At 38.5% G+C, this 25191-nt stretch overlaps 1 protein-coding gene across 12 annotated transcripts in view; it reads left to right on the top strand.

Annotated features, from left to right (window-relative positions):
- The window catches only part of LOC117237485, a 72711-nt gene that overhangs the window by 24544 nt on the left and 22976 nt on the right, over positions 1 to 25191 (top strand). For all 12 annotated transcript variants that reach the window (XM_033501494.1, XM_033501503.1, XM_033501496.1 and 9 more), the window contains 2 exons: positions 5163 to 5670; positions 23847 to 24090. In XM_033501494.1, the coding sequence (XP_033357385.1) occupies positions 5163 to 5670; positions 23847 to 24090 (752 nt within the window). The remainder of the gene's footprint in view (positions 1 to 5162; positions 5671 to 23846; positions 24091 to 25191) is intronic.

The raw sequence follows: 25191 nt of genomic DNA, 5'->3' as shown, positions 1-25191 counted from the left end.
TTTGGCAAAGGTCTGCACCAAACAAGCGGCAGCTATATGCTTGCGTGACGTCGCACGTGTTGTTCCCGATGAATTATTGCAAATGGACATTTAAGAATCGAGTCAGATTCATCTTTGTTTTTAGCGGGTTTCTCATATTCTGGAAACGCCTTAGGAACTACGTGGCCGAAATTTGGATAAATAGGCCACGTTTCAGCTATAGCTGAATCTTCTTTCGAGATATCTGTTGCGTTTCTGCGAACGTAGCTATGGTATATTTCAAGGTGTGACTTCAAAGCTACGCTTTATCGAGCTCTTGAGTAATCGTGACGTGTCGCTGTCTCTTTCTGTAGCGATTAAGTAAACTCGATACCACCACTGTAATGTTGTGTAATATCAAAATTGCATTACGCGTGGTTCGAGATACCTTGTGAATCGAATGAATCGAATTCTCACATTCTGAACGGCGCGATATACGCATACATATATACATATACATATGTATACATACGTACATATATATATCTCTAGCGAATAGTTACAACAGAGAAATTCTGTTTCAGATCACCTTTATTACGTATCTAGTAGTAATATATAGTGTACATAAATAAATAATTAAATAACAAAACATTAGTTTGTCATTCTATTTACGTTTTAATAATGGGTTCTTTTAAGTTGGAAATTATCCAATAATGCTTTAAGAAAGTACAGTTCATTCAACGAAGTGCATAGGATAATTGAGAGTGATTTTCTTATAAACCTTACAGTTTGTACAACTTTAAGTAACCGTTATCTTCCGTAATCTTACGATGAATTGAACTCAGCAATATATTCCATTCCAACTATTTTGAGTTTGATATAGTTAGTTAAATGAAATTTTAACAGAAATGATTAAAAGAAGGTTTTGGGTTCGAAGTTTAAAGAAAGTTGACATTTTTTCTTATATCTTTCTGAGACTCTCGCAAATGTAAAACATGCATTGAGGAAAATTACAACCTAGTAAATAGAACGGTATAGCACGAATATTGACAACAAACGACTAAAAAGAAAAGGGAATGAAAGCAATCGAAATATTATCTATGCTCTTTTACGTAACGAATGAAGAACAGAAGCAGAAAAGGTTGACGAGAATTCCGCAAGCAAACGATTAGACATCGCACCACCTCAAACGACTTCCGGACTGCCGCTGGAATGAAATAAGATTAATAAGACTCGTGAGGCCGGTACACCTACATGCATACGGGTATATATTTAACCATAGGCTCGTTGGTGAGCGCATGATTCGAGTTCGTGACATCGTACGGAGCAGAAATACATACATATGTATATAGCAGGGTGAAGGAAACCATCTCTTTGAACAACGTCACGCGTAGAATATATATTTTCATACGCGCAAACTTTTTCACTTCTACTCTACCATATTCGCTATGAAACGTCAAACGGCAATCTAAGACATATTTTCTGCAATCGGTCACAGCTAAAAGCAATTTATACCAAATGGTCGGACAAACATTTCGCGTTTCCTGTCTTAGTTTCGATCTTTCTTTAAATTGTTATAGACTCGATGGAAACAGCGAGTGCACAATCTACTTCCATATCGTTAGGCGAAAATACGCGTTTTACGATGTTTTCTCGTCGGTTCTCGAGCGCGATATTTTCAGAATTCGAAACTGGTACGGCGCGAGGATTTCGAAAATATTTCTCGACCATCTCCTAATTTTAGAGAAGGCATTCGACGATTCTCCATCATTGCCCCGTTCACGATTATAAATATGATCTCATAACGCGACGTGCCGCAAGAATGAAACTGCATCACAGGGATACCGAGTTGTGTACCCGTTCGCATTGCAATTCGATGTTTTTCCATCTGGTACGATCGACTGTTGTTTCTTTTATTTCGTTCCGAGCCTATGTCCGCGCTTTTGATTCATCAACGTGCTCGCACGAACTGAGTTCTTACTGTCTACTCTTATTTTCTTTCTCATTTCTCATTTTCCTCCTTAAAGCCGGATCGATGAATTTTAAGACAGAATATTACATTGGGTTGTAATTAGTTTTGATCTAAAGTCTTAAGAATTAAAACAATAGGAATATAAGTGATAGGTCAAAGTTTAGGGAGGATGACGCTATTATTTATATTTAAGGATTATCAGCTTTGAATGACACATGCTTGTAAAGTGATAAAGTAGATTCATTTTATCTAACAGGGGGTGTGTACATTTGCTTCGCCTGAAATGTTTCTCAGTGTTTCATAAAAATGAATGAAATAAGTTGTTTTAAAATTTAAGCGTGATACTTGTTAGTATCTATTTCCCAACTCTTTGCTTTTGGTTTGAACGCAGAGTATAAAAGCTCCATTCATCGAAGACTATTTTATCGTGCCTATGCCATTTTAATCAGAGTGGAAAACGATAGGGAGTAAGATAAATCGCAGACTGAATTGGTATTTCTTTGCTTCGTAGAAATAGAACTAAGATAAAGTCGCGAGCTTTCTGAGATTTAGTTTAAAAATTAAGTATAAGTACTATATTTATATTCGGGAGTTTTAAAAAAGTAACGTATTTCTGAAGGCATTCTGAATTTTTATTTCGTTTAATACATGTAAATATTCCATTACAGTCAGAGGTAAAATTAATCTGTACCTATCCTTATTCGTTTGAAAGAAAGAACAAGAATACAGCGTTAAGGTCGACGCATTGCGTGCTCATTGTCCATGCGTGCACCGAGAAGACGATTTGATTTTTCCTGGGCAGACAGAAAAAGAACAAGGTGTAGAGGAACGATTGAGAGCAATTGAGGCGATCGTTCGATTTGGATCTGTTTGACTTTAAGTATCCACTCCATTCTACGTCGTGTCGGCCAATCGCAGACGTTCTTTCGAATGCATAAGTGCGCACTTAAACGTTTGAATCTTCGTCTGTAAAAATGTGACCGGCAATTTTTTCTAAGGAAAGTAACTAACTCATAATATGATCAAAACAATGGTCGTGCTTCCAATAAAGGATTGTACATGTTAGCAAGAATGAATCCTTCTTTAACTTTTACACTAAAAATGAAGTAAAGCATAAAAAAATGTATCGTTTGAATATTATGAATATGTATATATTTATTAATATATGATGGTATAGGAAGAATTAAGCAACATATATCAAGAAATATACAGGGTGGTTGGTAACTGGTGGTACAAACGGAAAGGGGGTGATTCTACGCGAAAAAAGAAGTCGAAAATATAGAATAAAAATTTTTCGTTTGAGGCTTTGTTTCCGAGAAAATCGACTTTGAATTTTCGCTCGGTACGCGTGCACTTTATCACGTTTCGTTATAACGGATCTCACTGTAGATCGTTGTCTCGATGGAAAAATGTAAAAAATTAAAAAAAAAATTTTTATTCTATATCTTCGACTTCTTTTTTCGCGTAGAATCACCCCCTTTCCGCTTGTACCACCAGTTACCAACCACCCTGTATAAGGAAAAACGTTTAGAATGTAATACCGAAATATTTGAATACTCACTACGAGTTTAAAAATAATTATTACGTATCTCGTTAACTACTAAAGTTTCACTGATCTCCTCGCGACGCCTTTTATTTACACAACGTCTCAAACAATCAATTTAGATCAGATATTTCTCTTGCTTCACAGCATCCGAGTTTAGAACAAGCTAATTATCTTCCCCCAAAAATCGACTATACGTATAATCTCCCAAGGATTTCAATCAAATAGCTTCACCGTGAAACCAGTAAAACAAGACTTGAGTCGGCACACAATGAGCGTACTTCTATAGAAATGTTAGAAGAGTGGTCCATGATCGTGGAATGGTCGAGCGAAACGAGCATGCGGCTTGGAAGCGAGCAGCGGCGCCGCGGCCGTGCTGCGTAGCGCTCGCTTCCGCGTTTTCTTCGCCGCGTAACGGGAGCCGCGTGATTGATGATCGAATAGCGTGAAAGCTGCTACGAATTCGCCGCGCACTCTTCCAGAGAACCAAAGGAACGCGTGTGTGCATAGCTCGGTGAAGTTCAAAGCCAAGCGCAGAGTATAAGCGGCGGGAAAGTGTTATACGCGCGGTGATATCAGCTCGACGCAACGAAACCCGCTTTCGGGCCAATTATCCGCGTTCAATTTTCTAAAGCGTCGACCGACGATGCTACCGGCGTTTCGACTCGCTTCACCGACATTTCTGCACGTTTCTCTTTGTGAAGTTACGACGAAATCGGCATACATTGACGCGTCCGCGATCGACTTTTCCGGACTCTGGAAATCGACGATTCCGCAACACGCCTAGCTCTGCGGAGGGAAGGCTGTATTATTTCTGAGAAAATCCTGCGATTCATTCAAGTGGATTGAAACTATACCGAATGTTGAACGTTGGATTTGTGTACGTTTAAATATTTTCCTTTCTTTCGAAAAGTCTTTGATATTAAGCTTCCCCTGGAAAGTAAATATTTTCGATGAGTTCGGACAAGTTTGATTAAATCCGTATATCTTGTTCAATTACTATCTAGAAACATGTCATACGATGTATCTGAAAGTACTTTATCTACAATAATTTCATACAATAAGTTATATATTGTCGATTCATGAAATTAGTAATACATTTTAATGACGAATTTAGAGAAAATAAACTACTCGATGTTGTAAAAATAGGAATCATAGGATTAAGTCTACGAAGTTGCCAAGCTAAGTAACTATAAAATTCAAGACTAACCGTTTTCACATTCTTTTCTGGAAGAGAAGTTTCTCTTTTCAGTGATTTCACGCATCGAAAACCGTATTTATTAATATATTGGCCGTAACGCTACGTCATGCGAACACTAAATGATTCAATCAAACTGTGATTTTAAGGAATGCTATACGATAGCGTATGAAAGTACGAACTATAAAACAGCGTGATCCTGTTACATACTTACTTGACTTCGGATACACTTTCGTGTATCTACTCTTGTTCTCGTTGCTCGAATCATTCGAATCTTAGTCGTTTCAATTCGAGTAATCGGACTAATCTAACCGAGATAATAGGAACCGGTTAAGAGAGAGAGAGAGAGTTCGCTGTATTCCGAACGAAGCTTTCGTTTCAGCCGCCTTTTCCGCTACATATGAAAAATCGAAAGGAGGAAAACGCGATATAACCGACCTCGAGAAAAGAAAAAACCACGAAAGCGATTAATTCTATATTGCTTTTCGCAGCGCAAACGGGAGGGCGCCAGTGTCCAGCAAGCCGCCCCTGCCTCCGCAGCCGCCCCGTGTCGGGGCGCTGGGTTCGAGATCGTCGACGGGCGCGTCGGCGGCGGCGGCGGCGTGTTCGTCGCGCCGACGCGCGGCCACAGACCTTGGAAATCCGGCGGCCATCGAGATGGCGAAAGCCCGCACGATGCAGGCCGCCCAGGAGCGCCCGGTCGGCCTGCTCGAGACCGACCTCGACGAGGCCGTGCCGTTGACGACGACGACCAGCGTCGCCGCCGCCGTTTCCGTCTCCGCGAACACCGCCGGCAAGAAGACCAGGAGTTTGCTCAATCTGAATCACACCTCGGCCGCCCCGCGACCCAGACCGGAGCACGCCCTCCACGTACCCCAGTCGCCTGTCGCCGCTTCGCACAGGAGCCCCCGCGACGACGACGCCGCCTCCACCATCAACCAACGGCCACACAAATCCATGGAGTTCCTTCTCGACAAGGAGAACCTGCATTTCGTCAAGGTAAGTAGCTGCCTCTCCGTTCCTCTTTCCCTTGCTGTCATAGTTTGTCAACCAGTACTCCTGATTGGAACCGCTGCGCTGGTTGCGAGTCACACAGCGTCTTCGTGTCGCCTTCGTGACACTCGATCGCTGGATCGTCGTTCATTAGGATTAGAGTGTAGAGACGGAAACGCGTTGGACGATTTAAGTTAGACGTAGGTCGATCTTGGGTAGCAAGAGACTGTTTGCGATAAATACGTTAAAGACGAAGGATGGGCACGCCAGGGCCGGCCTAATTAATAGAATGTTCTGTTACAAGGACGAGCTTGGTGCTAATTGTCCTCCGAGAGGGTTGCATCGGTAGCATATGGTAACATCGATCGTACCTTCCGTTTGTAGGTATGTTATTAGATACGTACGAGTACTTTTCAGATATTTCAAGGATCGTTTGTCGTCGTTTCTTAAACGTTTAGAGTTAGTAAGGATTCATCGACGACGAGTTTGTCGGGTACAAGTACTTGTTTGTGCCAATGTGTACACTATTCATCGGAGGTTATTGAGTCAAGGGCGTGAATTATTATTATACTTTCGTTAGCTCGTTAATTTAATTAATAACAAGCAATATGTTATTAACGATAGTACGAGGTGCTCCTGTGTATCATTATCAGTAACTAATCTTGATAAGCGGTTAAACGTGATGTAACGTAAGTAATATCGCACGTGATATCGTATCGCGGAAAACGTGATAGCCACCTTAACAAATACAGCTATCTGTTTTATTGCAAACTAATGCGACTATCTAGCAGAATTTAATTCCGAAAAGAATTACGCGATACACGATGTGGTCTGATGCAGAGTGTAGATTAAATGGTAAAAGCCTCGCGGAAAGTCGAGCGAGGTCTTCATCGCGATCGCTGCACGATCGAACGTGTTTCTTTTCAGGTTTCTTTCTTCTTCTTCTTTGCGCGTGTTTCTAACTATAACACTCACTTCGATCCGGCGGTTATTAAATCCGCTAGTTGATTCTCTCGTGATGTTCATTAGCATTAAGTGAACACCTACTAGGGGAAATTAGTTAGTACTACACGATTATGCCTTTTAATCTGATTATACCAACGTATTATCCCACAGAGTTAGGTGTGTTCTTAATTTCGTTTGGTCGAATTTCGTGTTAGCTTGAATCGAATGGTTTAGAAAATTTGCTTTGAAGGAATTTTGAAAATATAAAGTATCGAGTAGATTATGCAAACGCATCCTTAGTCGGATATTAGATATATTAGACTTTCTCTCTCATATTCCTTTCGAAGCGTATCGATGGTTTTTGATAGCTTACTTTGAGATTGGTTGGAATATCGTAACGCTATTGTAAGTTTGAACGTATTTCAGAGTGGTACACTTTTGCAGTGTGGTGTAAAGTGCGGGCTTCACCTTTGACATTTCTTCGATTAAGTGGTCTGAAGCGCCACCGATTTCTGTATCAAGCCTACAATTCAAAACAAGCGATACAATACAATTCTCGATATCTGTGAGAAACGTTCATCCTATAGTCCAGTAACATATGACTTTGAAATTGAATGGATTTTAACTTTCGAAGTGAAACGTTTTGAATTCTCAGTGATATTTATGAATAATAATTGTACACTTGTCTATGGAATTTAAAAACGTTGGCTCGATTGTCTTAAAAATTCAAATGTTTCTTGAAGAACTTGATCTATTGAATTGGTCTCTTTTTCTGCTTCATTAAGGTTTCATTATTAATTTTATAAGAATATTGACAATGAGGAACTAAAATTTAATAAATTATTACGACACGCGAATCTAAATTTTCAAATCGTTCTGTTTTCTTTTTGCAGTTATTGTGTTTTTGCAGCTACATCATACCAACTTGCATTAGTTTGTATTTTAAACTCAACAGAATTGGAAAACATGTCGCGAAATATAACTATTTATCCATGTTTTAATCATTCGTAATATCTGGCATTCGATATCGAAGAAACGATCGTTCAGCGATGACGAAAAGCGGTTTAGCCGTTCGAACGAACTTTTCGTTCGATCGAACAATTCAGTGAAGCAATCATATTGGCTTGGTTCGTAAGTATGTAATTAAAAATTAAAGATGCGGTAGTGCATAAGCTATACGTGATATATAAAAATATATAAAATTTGATTTATGGTTAAAATAATGTGGCGCTGTAGATAGGAGATACGGAGAAGAGTCGTCAAGGGAAAGAGGAATTTCAGCTGTGTTTTGTAGACTTAACAAATTATTTTGTAGGGTTTTATCATGCACTTGTTTACAACGACTGTCTAAATTTATTTTTGACCATTTGCTATCAGCGCATTGGCACATTTGAACGCTTGAATCCGAAAGATGCAGCCAGCAAGGGAAAGCAATTTATTTCTTGGTGGCCGCTACGGTGGAAATTGAATTTTATGCTATTGCACGAGCGATTTTAATCGACGGAATCAGCTAGATCAGGAGATGAGTGTGAAACCGCCGAGGGCTGATCCCACAATTTGACGGCTGCTAATTTTGTAAAGTTTTAGATACTGGGAAAAAGAAGTATATGTGATGAAGAAGTATAAGAATTATATGTGATAAAAAGTAACACGAGGATAGCTCAAGGTTCGTGGTCGTGAAATTGATTACAAAGAAGTAATATCTCGCCAGGGAGAGTTAATGCAGTTTAATTGCTCTTTACAAGGCTGCATCAAAGGGTTTATCAGACTGGTCGAACAAAGCAACGATACAAAGCAACTAATATAAAGCATTTCGTATATACACTCGTTATACATATAATAAAGGATGATCTTGTTCTTAGAACTGGGTTCATCTCTATGAATTTTCAAACGATATTATTTCTTTCGTTCACGACAAATGCTAATTTTGATGACGATCACTTTTAAGAAACGAGGAAAATGAAAAAGTCAGAAACGTACGAAATTTATAATTTTGTCCAACACTGTGCTGTACTTACTTCATACTATGAAACTCACAATATGTATATCTTCCATTTTCATAGGACGATGATACCTCGACCGATATCTTGTAGGCAAACGATATCCAATGCAACAAGGTCAGCGGTGTGTGCAAGTTCCAACTCGTGTATAATTTATTGACAATACGCGCAAACTTTTAAATTTGTTAAAACGTGGTCTAAAGCCGGCATGGTCAGATAATCGCGAGGTACATAACATTTGCATCTTACATGCGCGTTGCAGTTTACGCTTCAAATGAAATTTTACATTGATATCGAACGATAATAAAAGCTCCATTTTCCCTTATCGACTGGCCAAAGAAACGGAGCAAAACTTTCACAATCTCGACGTTTACCTGCGACTTTCAGCCAACGTATCGGGCATACATCAGCATTACGGACATATAGCTTGTCCTACCCTGTATGTACCTTTGCCGTTGTTCGCGCGAACGGATTCGCGAGATAAATCTTTTAGAATTTGTATCGAAGTAACCTTTTCGCAGTATGAAACAAACTAGTAACAATTGTTCAATACGCGATATGAAGTCGTACAGGGTGTTTAAGGAAGGAACATTATTGCAATTTGGAGCTTCCGGACGTAAAGCGTCATATGCTTTTTAACATCAGAGCTACCAACAATTAAAATATTGAACTTGTAGCAAAGAAATCAAAGTGATAGGTATTACAAACAATCACCTAAATCTCAAAAAATGCAACTATTTTTATGAAAAATATGAATTGGTTATTTTGCCCACTCTGATAATCTTAATAATCTTTGTTGATAAATTCTTCGGTTGACCAGTTAAAAATTAATGTTCAAATTCAAGTTTTGCAACTAATTAATTAAAAATAAGATAGATATTTAGACGTTATTTCGACATCGTGCGTATTCGACTAAGTCGCGTAAATCGGAAGATTATTCAAACAACCCATAAACAAATTTGCAACTGGCTAACAAACGCTATTCTAAAGTAAGCCAAACGCTATTTTTCTGTACACTTTCCATAACTTTAAATATCAGTTTGATCGCAGTAAAATGCATCGCGCAAACGAGCATTATTGCGCAATACGTCCATCTAGATCCAATCGTGAACTGCTCTGGACAGTTTGCTTCGCTGTTGATCCTAATCAAGTCGACTGTGAACGAAGCTGAGAATTTAGATTAAGAACGTACAACGTGGTCTTCGTCAAATGGGCGATAGTTACCTTTATCCGATGTAATAGGAAATAGAAATTCTCTATTGCGGATAAATTATTTTAACAAATTTCTGTATATTATTAATTATTTTAACAAATTTCTGTATAAAAGAAGAAAAGATAGAATAAAATTACAAATTACTTAATCCATTTGCAAAGGATGATAAAACAAAATGATACATGCATCGTTAAATAAGTATCACACGAACGACGAGTCAGACATGATGTGAACAGAGCTTTAAAGCTTTAAACTCGTAGTTGAAAAGGTTAAGAACGCCTTCGGCGATGACCAAAGTTGATGAGTAGAGGCAGTAACGACGTTTGAACCAGTTGACGACGTCTTGTTCGCTCCGCTGCTTCGTCAGTCAGGCAGCGGACTCTATTACTGTTACTCGTAAAAAGATAGGTGCATCGATCTAGCAACTATGAGGACAACCCCCGATATAATTACTCCGCGACGACCTCGGCACTTTCTCGTCGCGCTCGTTTTGATGGCATCGTTAAAATCGGCTCCATTTAATAAGACCGATCGGCGGTCATTCGATTCTCTATTTTGCTAAACGTTGACCCGATGAAACACGTCTCTAGATAAATATCCTACATCTCGTTCGATATTTTCAACACAATTGAAGAAATTGCGGTCACGAGGAATCAGCTAAACTCTTTTAGTCTTTTTTACGATCTGCTCCTTTAGTTTGAATTTTTTTAATATTCAGAGAAGTAATAAACTTTTGAGTTATTGGACAAAGTGGAAATGAAAGCTACATTTTTAATAAGGGTCGATAATTATAAGGTTACGCTAAGATTATAATCGATGATGAGCGAGCATCGTGGAAGCTATCCTCTTCGATCGTTCGATTCACGAAGTTCCTTGACGATTGGATAAATGAAGAGAATTATTAGCCTTTGAAACTCTTTTTGTATATCTCGCACGACATGACTTTCAAAGTTCCTCTTATCTTCTCGTTTGTTACATGTGGCAGAAATATAACGGGATATAAATTTAATTTTGTTGTGTAATTAATTTTAATCGTACACGATATTTACGGCAAATATTGCGTATTTAACGCGATAGTGTATTGTAGACTGCAATACAGCGATGCAAATTGCATTGTCTTATTATTTTTCGATAGATCTAATATTTGCTATTTCTGATTTTTTTCTAAACGTATTATGATGCCGAAAGGGAAAAAGTCTTTCAATAACCAAGCGTCATTCGCAGGCACTAACTACGTAACCCCATTTCAACAAAATCCAGTCACCAGAAGCAAACGAACGCACGTATACTCGTTGCAGACAACTACGCTGACGACAGTGACTGAAGAAAACACTTTCGAATTCATCTCTCGGCGTGGAGTCTCATTTACTCTACACTCTACCTCATTTACTTTCACTTGTCACGATTCGCACTCTTCCTCTCGAAATCCGACGCGCTTTTCGCGCTCGCGTTTGCGCGAACAAATCGCGAATGTCCTAACTGCCTTTAACGCTTATTTTTCCACCATGTACACTGTTTCTGCTAATTAGTCTAACTTATATTTCAATTTACTCGTTCGATTCTCGTTCGCGCCGTCCTCTTTGAATGCGTTAGCGAATCTCGCGTAATGATACCAGCCTACTCTTTTAGACTTTTTACAACTTTCCCTCGAACAGAGTCTACCGCGTTCGAACAACGCTCTTTGATGCGCGTACAATCGCGCTTTTCTACTCATACTCCCCCATTTTTCGTTCTTTTTCAGTCATAGTTCTGCACGATGGAAACACAAGGAAAGAATAGGCACGAGACGAAACAAGAGACAAAGAAAGAGATCACGTTTGATGAAAAATAGAAAATGTTGTTCAAAAGTAATTGAATCGAGGGGAAAAAGTGCTTGTTTCTAGTCCATCACGCAGTTCTCGATCGATCGATGTTCGGTGAACGTTATAAACAGAGCGAGAAGAAATTATCATCCTTGCATAAGGCTTCACACTAACGTGGATCGAGCCACTTCGGTGGTCCGTGTATTTTAAGCGATGCTTGTAATTGCGTTGAACGAACTTGTGCCCTCGATTTTTCGTTTCGAGAATCTTATCTTTTGAATATATCTGTGCAAGATATTAAGAAGAAGATGGTTCAGAGATTCATCGAAATAACACTTCAACCGATCTATATTTTTTAGACTCCTATTGTTAATCAAGGTTTGCAGACGATTGGCAATTCGATGCTCTAAGATTTTGCATCTTATGAGGATTTCTAGATATGTAATACGTACGATCTTTTGGGCGGGGTCACATCAATAGGTGTCACCACTTAATACCTTACTTTATAAAAAAATATTTTGATTTAAACCTTACGTTGTTTCTATCTGGTATAAGTAGATTTAATCTGCAGACGTCCAGTTAATCTGACACTAACTGTAACTATAATTTCGTTCCGATAAACGGAGCTCTGCCGCAGTTGCATAACGCCCGATTGCTTCGGTTTCGCTACGCGCGAGTAATGGGCGATACATGTTCATGAATAAACAATAGAAGAAACGTACTTTCAGTAGCAACAACGTTGATATACGAAAATACTTATCTACTAACCTGAAAAGTTCTTCCCGTTTTTATCCCTTTCCACTTATTCGCATCAACCAGGGATCCAGATTCAGGGAACATTAATTCCTGTTCTATATTTCTTCTCCTTCTTTCTGGGAGGTCGCTTCGATGGCGCCCTCTAGACTTTGGCCCGCTGCCAGCTTCTCTTCTTTCCCTTTTTTGGTCGCATTTTCCAACGTCGCTTGCTGCTCGTTTGTTATCCCTTTTCCTTTTTCTTCCCCTCGTTTCTTGCTTACCTACGTTCTTGTCGAAACGATTACGTAAGTTTTTCCGCCCTCGGATCGAACCGAACAACCGAACGTTTTCACGACGCTTTGAGCATCTGCGGCAGCCATTTTTGTTTCTGCCGGAAGCAGGGACAACGTGACACGGGAGGGACCCGTTGGTAGCGTGATCTCTGTGGAAAGAGGAAGAAAAGCCAGGAATTCGACCTCCGAGGCTACGGGTCGATAACCCTACGCGTTTACTGTTCGCTCTGACTATTGGGAAGAATAGAGGCAGAGGAATAGGAAGCAGCTGATGTCGCTTAGGGTGAGGCAATCTCGTTCGATCCACGGAAAAATGGGACGTTTCGTGAGTCCTTTCTGCTGATTTAAGATCTCGTTCGACGGAACCAAATATTAGGCAGGTTTTTCTGTAATATTATTCGTTTGATTGAAATAAATTCGCACGCTAGATGTTGTTCGTACACTTACAACTCTTTTTCAATATATTAACTCGATTCTCTCAAATTACTGATTGTTGAATTGTATATATGTACCGTACCAAACAAAAGTATTAGCGGAGCTGGCATTTTCGTGCAAAATTCTTTGTAAAATGTTTGTTTTTTTTGTAAAATATAACCATCGACTCTAATGTTTAAGTGCATCGTGGATCATGAATTTTAAAAATATCCGTAATAAAAAAAAAAAAAGGTAAAATACACATAGAAATCCGTTTTCGTCGGGACAAAAGTATTGAGACTCGAAAATTTTGTTATTACGTGTATTTTACCTAAATGTTTCCAATTTTGGCGCATTTGTTATGTCGCGAGAAGTTCCTCTATTCAAACTGATCGTCATCTTTTAGAGTTAGTTCTTTTAAAAAAGAAACAGAGATTGCCAAAATAGAGATTGTATTAAATTTATATGAGCGAGGAAAATTTAATTTATATCCTCGGGAGCTTGCTGACTGGGAAAAGAGAGAAATCATCGATATAATAAAAAAAGAAATTAAAGCTGCATCCTCGGATATATGATATGATACAGATACGGTATAAAGAATTCTGAGGCGGTCCTTTTTTTAAATTTTAATCTTTTGTGATAAATTGCGTGGAAAACTGTTACATTCGCGTGCTTTTTCGTTGTAATTATGCTAAAAGTTTGAAGAAATAGAAAGAAATACGAGTGGATGCTTTTAGAGAGTTTAAAAACTAAAAATTACGCGTAATGGCAAGTGGAATCACTTCTATCCAAGCCTTTTTAATTAGAAGACTATAAACGCGAGTGAATTTTCGTGTGCAAATAACTTTTAAACTATGCAGATGCAAAAACGCGATGCTTTAATAACTCTTGAAAATTACTTATGTAGGCATTCGTCTTGCTTACATTCCATTTCTTTAGAAAAACATACATTTGCATAAACATTCGTAGCCTACTTATAACCTATGACTTGTAAAATTGTAGTGGTAACATTAATTCAATTGTGCGGTATTTAGGTAACCAAACTTTAGACAGAAACTTTCCCAACTTTCTGTTATAATAATATGCAATATGGATACAAGGAAAGAAAATATTTAGAGTTGGAATTCATAAATAAACGCCTGCCATTTTTCACTTTTTCCTCACTCGGCTCGTGATCAATCGCTTCATAGTTCTCTCTGTGGAATTTCAGTGAACTCATCCCAGGATATTAAAAAAGATTGACTTTCGTTGCTCAGAAAAGGGTATTCCCAGCAGCTTGCTGATCTTATCGAATTCAAAGGGGTAAACGGTCGATTTACAAGAGGCAGCTGGTGCATTCGAAAGTGAAGAATATTTTTTGTATGTTGGTTGGCGGCGTAATGGTTGGCATAGGAGAGAGTTTGAAATCGACGATTTCAAGTGCCATATCCTAGTGCTGGTATCCACTGATTTAACAATACTGTACTATCTCTTTTTCTCTTTTCCTCCTTTCTGATCTCTTTGTTCTTCAGGCATGCCGTATTGATCGGCGAACACTGGCAGTCGAGTCGGGATAACTCGGTGTTGGACTTACACTTATGTATACATACACAAGTATGTGTTCTGGTTCCTGTACGCCGCGATATAGTTATGCAGGTATAGAAGAATTAACTTTTGGATAAAAACAAATATGATGTTATTAGGTGTAATAATGACTTTATGACTCCAACAAACAACAAATTACAGTATCAACAAATAACATTTTATTTAAGATAAATCATTTTACCTACTTACGGGACGATTACCTACTTTTTTTTTAGATACCTACTTATCTTTAAGAATAATTAATATTTTATTCTTATTCTTAAGAACCAGGTCATAGCTTTATCACGTTATTTCACACATTTTACTGTACTATAGCTAACTGTAGGTGTATTTACGAGATAGTACAACTGCAGTTTCTTTTTAACGGAGTCATTTAAATCTGTTTGCAATATCGTCGTTAAATTATTAATTCTATACTTACGTTTAAAACTATAATATTTATATCCAAATAAATCATGAAAGAAACAACAAGTCGCATGAGCTTAAAGGTGATCGTCCTGTGATTATCACGTGGCAAGTACGTGAACTAACTGAATGCAGACAATGTGAGTGCGAGCATTTCTCACCGAACCTCGAGATTAAGCTCTGAATGGAATAAAGTTGACGGTTATCAAGTCGAAACGTGACAGGCAGCTTATTTGAATGACGCGTTCATGGACGATGATGTCGGCACGGAAGTATTCGCGTTACGCGCGCCGTTAATCTCCGGTCTCCGGCTTGATTTTCGTGCAAAGCACAAGTAAAGTGTCGGTTGTTTCGTGCTCGACCACGAGTGGCTTCGCTCGTTAGGAACGCTCTTTCGTACGTTTGTATGTACCTTGCCGCGACTGACATGAATTTCTTTGAGCGAAAAAAAGGTCGTCGTCGGTGTTTTAGGCAGACTTTAGCGAGAGATATTGATCGATGAATGGGACGAGGTTGTTCAAAATAGAATTCAAAGAGTTCTATCTTGTATCATGTGGAAAATACATCGTCAATGATGATAATGACGAGAACATCGCATTTTGTGAGAACGACATAATTTTAAGTTGGAGATAAATTAGTACGAAAACTAATTTTTTTTATATGTTTTATTCTTAATCTATCGACCTCTTTCTCTTTGTGTCAGTAATTTATTCTTCTCTCTAACAAGTAACAATAAATTTTATAGAATTTGTCGGAATCACTCTTGTCGTATATCATATTGTCCTTGTTAACGAACTTTTTTGCAAAATTCTGTTTAAACTTTTGATAAACACGCTTGATTTATATAGTAATTCTGTATGTTCCTTACAAATCATGCGTAGGTCTTTTGCTCTTGCGAAACGGAGATCATTAAACTTCAGACTAGTTAGGAATGCCGAAGGCTCCCACAAAAACACCTGCTAACGTTGGACTTCTGCTTGGACACTTTATGATTCTAGATTTCTTCTGTCAGATTCGTTTCAACATTTCTAATTACGTGTATCAGCCTGTTATAGATCGCAATGTGCTTACTTCTATAAATTCAATAATTCATTTCTAAAATGTGTTGTGAAACTCGAATGTTCTATTCGCTAATTAAAGGAGAAAAGGTTGCTTTGTTTGCACAACTGCGCAGTTGCATCGTTATAACGTTGTAACGATGTCCTTGTCTTATCATAAATACATATTTCAGTAATTGAAAACGCTCCGTTGTTAGTGTAGTTTACGTGTTGTGTGTATTTTACAAATTATCTACGTATCATTCAACTACCTCTCGCGTGTTATATACTGGTTGACTACTGGTTGACAACTGGTTGAGAACCACCTACCTTAGATCATTTCTTTGTAATAGCTTATATAAATATAGATATCCTCGATCAATCTAGCGATTCTCCACTATGTGAGTACTTTTTTTCACGATAATGCATTTTTTATTACTTCCAGCAGATTTTTCACCAGTGACTAAATCAGTCTTTACTTATAGAAAATTTTCTTGTCAGCTTCGACAATTTATCTCAAATCGGCATACTTTTCGTATCTCGGATGCCTAAAAAAGAAACGATAACGAGCCAGCTCGGACAAGCAGCTTCCGACTGTCTAGCATGAAAGTTCTGGCAATTCTATGAATACGTATGCTCGTCCTTCGACGATGTTGCAGAACTGCTCACCGGTCGGAAGGCGGGCCAAATTTCCGGTTTCGTTTGCGAAACGCTGCTGCGCCTAGCCAACAGTCATTTATCTCGTCTCGCGTAAGCCACAACGAAATCATGCCGCCTTTTCCGTACCTCGCTACGAATCGACTCGTATCTCTGCACCTGCACTTGCGTGCACACATCAGCCATTACACGCGGCTGCACCTGTCAGGTGAAAGGAACTCAGAGAAAGGTTCGACGGTTTGGATCACGGTTATGTGTCTTTAGTCTTACTTAGGGTATTACATTTTCATTGCGTTTCAGACATCGAACATTCAGTTTTATGTATTTCACAATTGCGATATTCTATTCTTGGGAAGATAATTCCGATTAAATAATTGACCTCGTAACCCTTCAATGAAGAAGACTCAGCTCAGCCCCAGAATATGGGACGAGAACTGGGTCGAATCTATCGGATACAGAAAGCAGTCGGTGGACGGAACGACTCGCGAGGAGAGCGACTTCGACAAAGGGACGCGCTCCTTTTGAATAGCTTTCAACGTACAGCCAGCGTGCGTCGTTATCATGCCGTGGAATTGTTCGAAAAACGGATGAAATTTCCAAGTTAACGAGTTGTTCTTGGCGCAGATCTTCTAAGCAAGTTAGAAATACATACTGAAAGTCGTGAGAAAGCATGATTGAGAAAGTCACAAAGGAAGATTATTTTGTACAACTTTGATCGAGTTGTCAGAAGATCTTTAAAATTTGAACAAATTATGTATAACGAAATTGCTACCAAGTTTATATATTCCTTAAAATTTACACAAGGATTTTAAGGAAAATATTGATTTCGCGCCGTTTCAACTGATTGAGACAAATCGAGATATTCCAAATTGAAACGAAGAATGATTTGGGTGGGTATTTTAATTTCTATGCTTATTTTTCAAGCCATCAACAACGTTTTCCTCCGCCTATTTTTGCGAAATTACTTTTTGTAACTTGCCGAGTACAATGCTAGCAATAAAGTGACAGGAGCTAGGTATAGTGGGCAGGACGTACACGTGAAAGTGGCAAGTGTGAATACCACGTAGGTATGTTCCTCGAAGGCCGAATGAGAATCCGTAATGTGTGGGCGCTCTTGGGCTTTCAGCCCACGTGCAACTACAACTACAGCTAGCGTTGCCACGTGCAGTGTCGCATGCACTAGGGGCGCGTAACACCGCCATTGATCCCCCATTACGGTGGAATTTACGGATTTTTTCATTCCCCTTTGACTTTTATTAATGACCGTAGCTTTACGATACGGACGAAACATCTACTATTTTTGAGAACTAATATTTTAATTAACAATTTTAACTACAGACGTATAGTCATAAAATGTTTACTTTCTCAGATTACATACTTCAACTATTTCTTTGTATTTTTGCTATCTAATTTTCACTTTAAATATCTACACTTCCGTCACTCAGTGTAATTCCACATTGAACTCAACATATATATATATTTATATTGTACGATTCAACCTCGAGCATTTCGAAATGAATGTTACTCACGTAGAAGATACTTGGTCGTAAAGTTGCTGCGTGCGTTAGTTGGTCGTACGATCGATACGCCTTCGATACATCCCTGGCTATATTAAATTTTTTCCTGCCAACACTTCTGCGACCTCATATGGTATCCATTGAAGCATATTGCGCAGCGATCAATCACCATAGGTATTTGCAAATAGAAAGCTGATATTTACCATAATTACTGAGCTATCGTTGTGTGATACATGCGAGTGAAATATGCGGTTAAATAAGGCTGCGTGTGACTTGCATCAGAATCGACAAAATATGCGTATAGAGTTTCTTACATCATTACAAGGTAAATACGGTACTTGAGTGATTCTGCCAAATGACTCACGCAATTAATTCCTTGGATTCAAACACAAGGAGAAACAATTTTTCCTTTAGTTTCTATCAGTCTGAAAATCTAACATCTATTTCTCTCTTTCTCTGACTTTGCTTGTACGGATCAAAGCACGAAGCTTCTTCTTATAGAATTAAATAAAATTATGAAGACGATACGTCTATACGCACTTTTGTACACATGTACAAAAGTTTTCTTCAATGATCTATAGGTAGAAAATTCCTAATCGTAACCTAATCGTTCATCTATCCGACGAACTATAATATATTCTTTCTTCTCAAGCCCGAATAAGACGCGAGTAAACGCAAAAAGTTTAAGCGGAGAAAGAAGCGTTCGTTGAACTTTCGCCGCACCGATGCGAGCTGTAACTTCATTAGGCTGTTTACTCGTTACCATCCACTTTGCTTCTAAGAAATGATTTCGCTTCGCAAAATGAACCGCTTCGTCCCCTTTGACGTGTTGCTTCGAACTTGCTTTATTGCTACGTCGTGCCTCGAACGTGAAAGACTTTCGCATTAATGGACCGTAAAATTAGTCGCATCGACTTTGAACAAAGTTATCGCAACCTCTGAGCGACATTAGCCCTTAATTGATGCTATCAACCTAATAACAATATCGATACAGGTGCGCTCTATAATATTTTTTGCTCCACTATACCCATGGAATATATTGACAAAGTTTAGGTGGTTAAACTATGAGGCACGTTGTATATTTTCGTAACATTCACGTATCGTTACCAAAAAAAATTAACCAAACTATCCGGATACTTGTGAGCAGTCGTGTATGTGCCCAGCACCTTCGCGGACACGCTTGGAAACCAACTTTAAAGGCTTCGATAATATCAGCGTCCAATCGATTCGCCTCGATCGGATGGTGAAGCAAATTTAGAGCACAATGGCGAGCAGCATCCTCGAGACGCAATACATATCCGGCACATTATGGTCCCTGAGAAGATGGCAAAGCGGCGCAAATGCAAGACAGGCGTCGCGAAGCATCGCGGATGCACATGTACTTACTTACCGCGGCGTAGAAGCCATCAGCGAGGTCTTTGGCCGCTCTAATGGCGGATGTAGCGTCTGTCTTTAACGTGGCTTTCCCCTAATTTGCGTCAATTGCCGACACGGATGCCAACCGGGGAGCGTAAGAATAGAAAAAGACACGGCAGAGACGCGCAGCGCAAAGTACGTCGTAAAGTAATTGAAATTACTGTCTGTCACCGCGTCAGCCCCCGATATTCTGACATTCGAAACGAGCCAACGCGTATTACGTAACGCTTACTGTTGCACTTGGAAACCGTGGTTCAGCCTTACTGACCACTGCTGCTCGTTGCTCGCAGACGCGGAAATGCGGGTGTCCCGCGTTTCTTGCCAATAGCATTCCGTCAGCTTCGAGGAACGATGCGTTACCGAGAAACTGTGACATTTCATCGTGCCTCGAAATCGCTCGCTTACTTTACTAGTAAGTAAATATCGCTTTCATTTTAGCAAACAAAAGCCTTTTAATATTTGAAGAAAAACTTTAACATTTTTGAAATTACGTACATTTTATTATATATACGTACAAATTACAAATTTTTTCGTATTCTTCTTAAACTTACGAAATTTATTCGAACGATAGAGAAAAGAGATTGGACCAAAAGTGACCCAGAGAACGTAACAGAATTAATGCGTCCGGACATGTAGTCGCGTTGACACGTAGGCACATATAGCTATCTATACAAGTACATACGCATTAAATTTCCCTTTGAAGCGTTTCCAACTACCGTCTCGTCCTATCGCGTGCAAGAACTTTAGCTAGCACGCTGGCTTTCGTTGTAAAATATTAGGTGGGTGTGATATATTCTTTCTATCTTTCTTAACATAGCCCTCGTTATATATGGTGATCGTATACAGTTTTTCATCGCGTTCATGCTGGGCATCCGCAATGATCACGATTGCAAATGGACGTCAATATCCACTATGGTTTATAATCGGTATTCATTTTGCAGTTGAGCAACTATCGACCGTTAATGGTTGAAGCCGTTCTCATCGGGCGTCGCGGTCACCCTTAAGAACTAGGTATACATTGGCCGAAAGAATCCCCTTCTATCTCTGTATACTGGTTTCCGTTCTCTTCCATCTTGCCTTGACCTTTTTTGAACGATGCTCCGTTCTCTCATCTTTACGTGGAATTTTCAAATTTTCTGTCTTATTTGAATTGGTAATTATTATGATCCTCGTCTTTAATTTAGTATTTTCATCTATGTAAAATACGTTGTATTAACCCTTTAATTACGGAGAAGTTTCGCTTGCATCGAAAAGACGGGAAATTTTTACTCTTTTTGAAAAATTTTCAAACAAAATTTTTCGAATTTAACAGTATGAATTTAATAGGAAACGATTGGGTCGTAAAAATATAAAGATGGTGTAAAAACGACCTAGTTGATCGTCACTGGAAAGAGTCTCAGCCAGTTAGTTTGTTCGACGAAGTTGCAGGCTGAAAATAACTTTTTGCCATTCGAGCAAGCTCTCCGTTCTCATGAGCACGCATATGGTAAACCGTTGTTGGAACGTTAATATAACCAAAGGAGTACACGACGTGCGTAGGCCTGCCACGCGTTCCTCTGTCTATCCTTTGTTTTTCAACGGCATTAGGTCCCGTTAGCGTCTTTGTATGCCATATGGAAATTTCACGCGAACACTCACAGAGCTCGTCGTTATGCATTTCACTTGTGCGTGCAGGACAATGCTATCTTGGAATGCGTGCTGCTTCGATACGACTTTGTCTCTTTCACGCTTTTCCTTATTGACATCGATATATCCTTTTTCTTCTGTACGTTGTATCGTCTCGAACAAAAATTATATTATTATTCCCTAAATAAGTTAGACGGATATTCGATATTTTTAATTAACCATAAAGTGGATCTAAAGTTAACGAAAAATAGGAAGGGTATTGTAAAAGTAAAGTGTTTGGTTGGAAGTTTCATATTCATTATAATAATATTTTGATGAATGTTAATATTTCTTATATTAAAAATATATTGAATATACCACAATAATAGATTAAATCAAGAAGGAGATTGGAAATTTTGGAATAGTAGAGTTTGTTGGTCTTTACTTCTGCAACACCCTATGCCCTATACAAATCTCTACAATGGGCGCGTTAAGATCACCTTTCAATCCCTCGGAACGAATTCATTGAAATACGACGAGACATTGGCAATGCTAATGGCCGAGTTAACATACAACCGTGTTCACGTGTCATATCGATCGTACGAACGTCGTTGTATGACTGGAGAGAGCTTCAGCCGAGTTAAGGTTAAAGACCATGATCGATTTTGAAAGGATTGTTAGCTTGTTTGACACGTTAACAACTGAAGAAATGTTAAAAGATTACATCGAAGAATCAGCATTACAGGTCTGTACGTATCTAATTTTATTGACTGTAAATCATATAAATTTATTTATTTATTTGTTCATTTATTTATACCACAGCATAGTGAGAGATAGTTTTATGTTGTCTGTACGATTTAGATATGTATCTTGCTTTTTTGGAAGGAAATGTTAAGTTTTAACCTCTACAGATATGATACAGACTGCTTCGTGCAACTGGGCGAAGCTATATTTCAAGTATCTAAAGTCTTTAAGTATCTCTACAAAAGACACAAATGATCAACAAGTTCGATTTAAATGTTATCTTGTATTAATCAGATATTTGTTCATTAATTATATGTAGATATTCGAGTTCCTATATGCGAACAAAGTATTTTAAAAATTGCGAGGAAACAATCATGCCAACATACATAGTCACATACAGAAAACATTATTTTATTGTTCAGTTTCGCTCCAGGGTTTATATAAAAACATAAACCACAAAGAACCATCTGACCTTATTTAAAATCGCTTGACTTCCATGCGCTTCCCACACGGGAATCACAATCGACGATTTCATTCTACCTTTCATTTGGCCTTCAACGCAGGTATCCTATGAGGTTGCCTCATTCTACCGAAGCTACGCCCCCGCATTTCCAGCAGGAAAATTGATCGATCATTTTCCGCGTGCTCATCCGCCCTAGCACGCAAGCTCCGTGACATTGGAAAACGCTTTTAAACGGTTATTCTCCCGAGTAGTGCTTTCCAATGAGTGCGTATTGGATATTTCAGTCGGCCTTGATTACTTCCCTGGCGTCGTTTGACCATGATGTGTTGGGCCATCGATTCGTGTCTTTAATTCTGTATAATTTCTAACGTTGTATACGCTTAGAAACTACGTGTTTCATATATTTATATTTATTTAATATTAAATATATATATATTTGACTATTCTAAATGTAATATTCAATCTAATATTATGAAATGTATTTCAACATTTATTTACTTCTCTTGTACTAAAATCTAAAAGAGAGCAAAAGTTCTATCGAAATTATTGTACTATAAGAATATTATATAAGTAGGTAACTTTATTCATAGCAGAAATGTTACGTATTTATTCGTAGTACTTTACACCTACACTTTATGTAATTTCAAAGAGTTTTGTAAGGTCTTACGTAATATCTGTAATATTCTGTAGTATTCTTCTGTTATTAAATTACGACATAAAGTATTGTAGCAAAAGATATTACTGGAGAGCTTGAATATAATTTACAAAATTGCGTAGAAGATGGAGCAATGCTCCACGGAATTTAAAATGATTTTTGTGCTTCGAAACAACGTGCACCTTTTCAGTAATATATTAATAGAATTACAAAATATTTAACGGGCAAGAAATTCAAGCATGTAATAGAGACAGATTATATATACATGTTGCTTTCGTTCATTATAGTCAATTGTGAGAAAAAAGACCTCATCGAAAAACAACGATTACGTTACTCGAACGTGAATTACGTATCATGAAAGTCATAAACAGGATCGCGAGGTTCTCACGTTTAATATATGGGATATGTTTAATAGGGTATTTTGCTAAGAATAATTGAATAAATTAGAGCGAATAATTTCAACGTTGTATGTAAATTTTCAGCTGGTATGTTTACACGGTATATCTACGTAAAATTCACAGTATATTTTTAAAAATTCATAGTAATTCTTTGTTGCCACATCTGTAACACAGTGCAAATTTTAAATTGTCTCAAATCGTCCCTCTGCTTATAATGAAAAGAAATTGTAAATTCTCCAGATTATAAAGTAGGAATAATTGCACGAATTTACTGATGAAAAAAAATTGTTACTTTACAGCCGCCGGAGAACGAGTTGCAGAAAGTTGGCGAACGCGTGCCCAGCGAGCACGAACTCAGAGTGCAGAGGTCTCTGCAACGACTGAACGTCCCGGATTGGTACAAGAATTCTCCCGCGGCTCGCGATGGTTTCCGCTTAAAGAGGCACTCCGACGCGTCGCAACACGGAGGATGGCGTGCATTGGGCTCGAAAACCACTTCCCTCTCGTCCCTTTCATCGTCTTCCAATAGACAGCCGACTACAGGTAAGCATCCCCTTAATGATCTTTTTATATTAATCTTTCTTGTTCGTGAGTTTGTTCGTTTTTATTTAAGATATTTCTGAGGATTATAGAAAAATAAATGAACAAACACTCGAGTACGAGTCCTCAAATGCCGTGAACAAACATTAAAGCACAAAGCTTTAAGATTATATATCACAGAGCTCAATATTACTTTGTGCAACATCTTTTGAATATTTATTCACGATTATTCAGAAGTGAATGCAGACTTCTAAAGATATTACTCCGTAAAAGCTCTTTTTTGCGAGAGAGTTTAATGGCTCTTGCTTTGAAATTATATAACATTGACTGGTATAAGGATCTCCTAAAGAAGATTCTCTTAACGCTTCAGACATAACAAATATAATTTCTCACAATCTTCCTTGAGATATACAATTTCTTTTGCTGTAAAAAGAAATCAAAGAATATTAAACGTAGTATTTATTATATCTGGAATACCACAAATTTTAATGCAGTTCTTTACGATGCTTTATGTTAGTATAAAGGAATTCGTGAATACGTGCTTGCCAAACATTACATATCGTTTTTTCTTAATTTCCTTTCCTATCTTTAATTTAATTCTTTCTGCTTTCTCGCTTCACACTTTATTTGCCCCCAAGACAAAAACTTCTCCCCGATCTCCTCACTGCAGTTGGAAAACAGTTTAATACGAACGGAAAGTAGCCAAAAGTTGATATCAAGTTCTTCGAAATGTTATGAGCGAAAGAAAAAGAGGGCACAATAGCTGCCCATTGGGAACGATTCGCAATGAAACGGCGCAATACCGAGCAAATCGAACTCTTCTTCGAATGAAAAGGCGAGCAACGTCCGAAATTAGCACGTAACGAGAGCCGAGTATCGGCCAATTTCATTTATCCTCGTGTCTGCATCTGTCTCGCTTCTCAAGCGACATAGTCTCGCGGATATTCTCTGGCTACGGTGAGTGACTGCTAATAGGAAGTGGCTAATAAATTTAGCAGGGTAGGTTAACTCGATTAATTCGGCCTTGCCGGGTAGTCGTCTGCTAACGACAAAGTCGAGGTCTATCCCGCCACGTTGTTGGCTGACTGCAATAGCAGCGCAGAT

The sequence above is a fragment of the Bombus vosnesenskii genome, unplaced genomic scaffold, assembly GCF_011952255.1.
Source record: "Bombus vosnesenskii isolate JDL3184/JDL3185 unplaced genomic scaffold, Bvos_JDL3184-5_v1.1 scf7180000013379, whole genome shotgun sequence".
NCBI lineage: Eukaryota > Metazoa > Arthropoda > Insecta > Hymenoptera > Apidae > Bombus > Bombus vosnesenskii.
The sequence above is the reverse complement of the archived record's forward strand: the minus strand, read 5'-3'. Positions and strand labels throughout refer to the sequence as shown.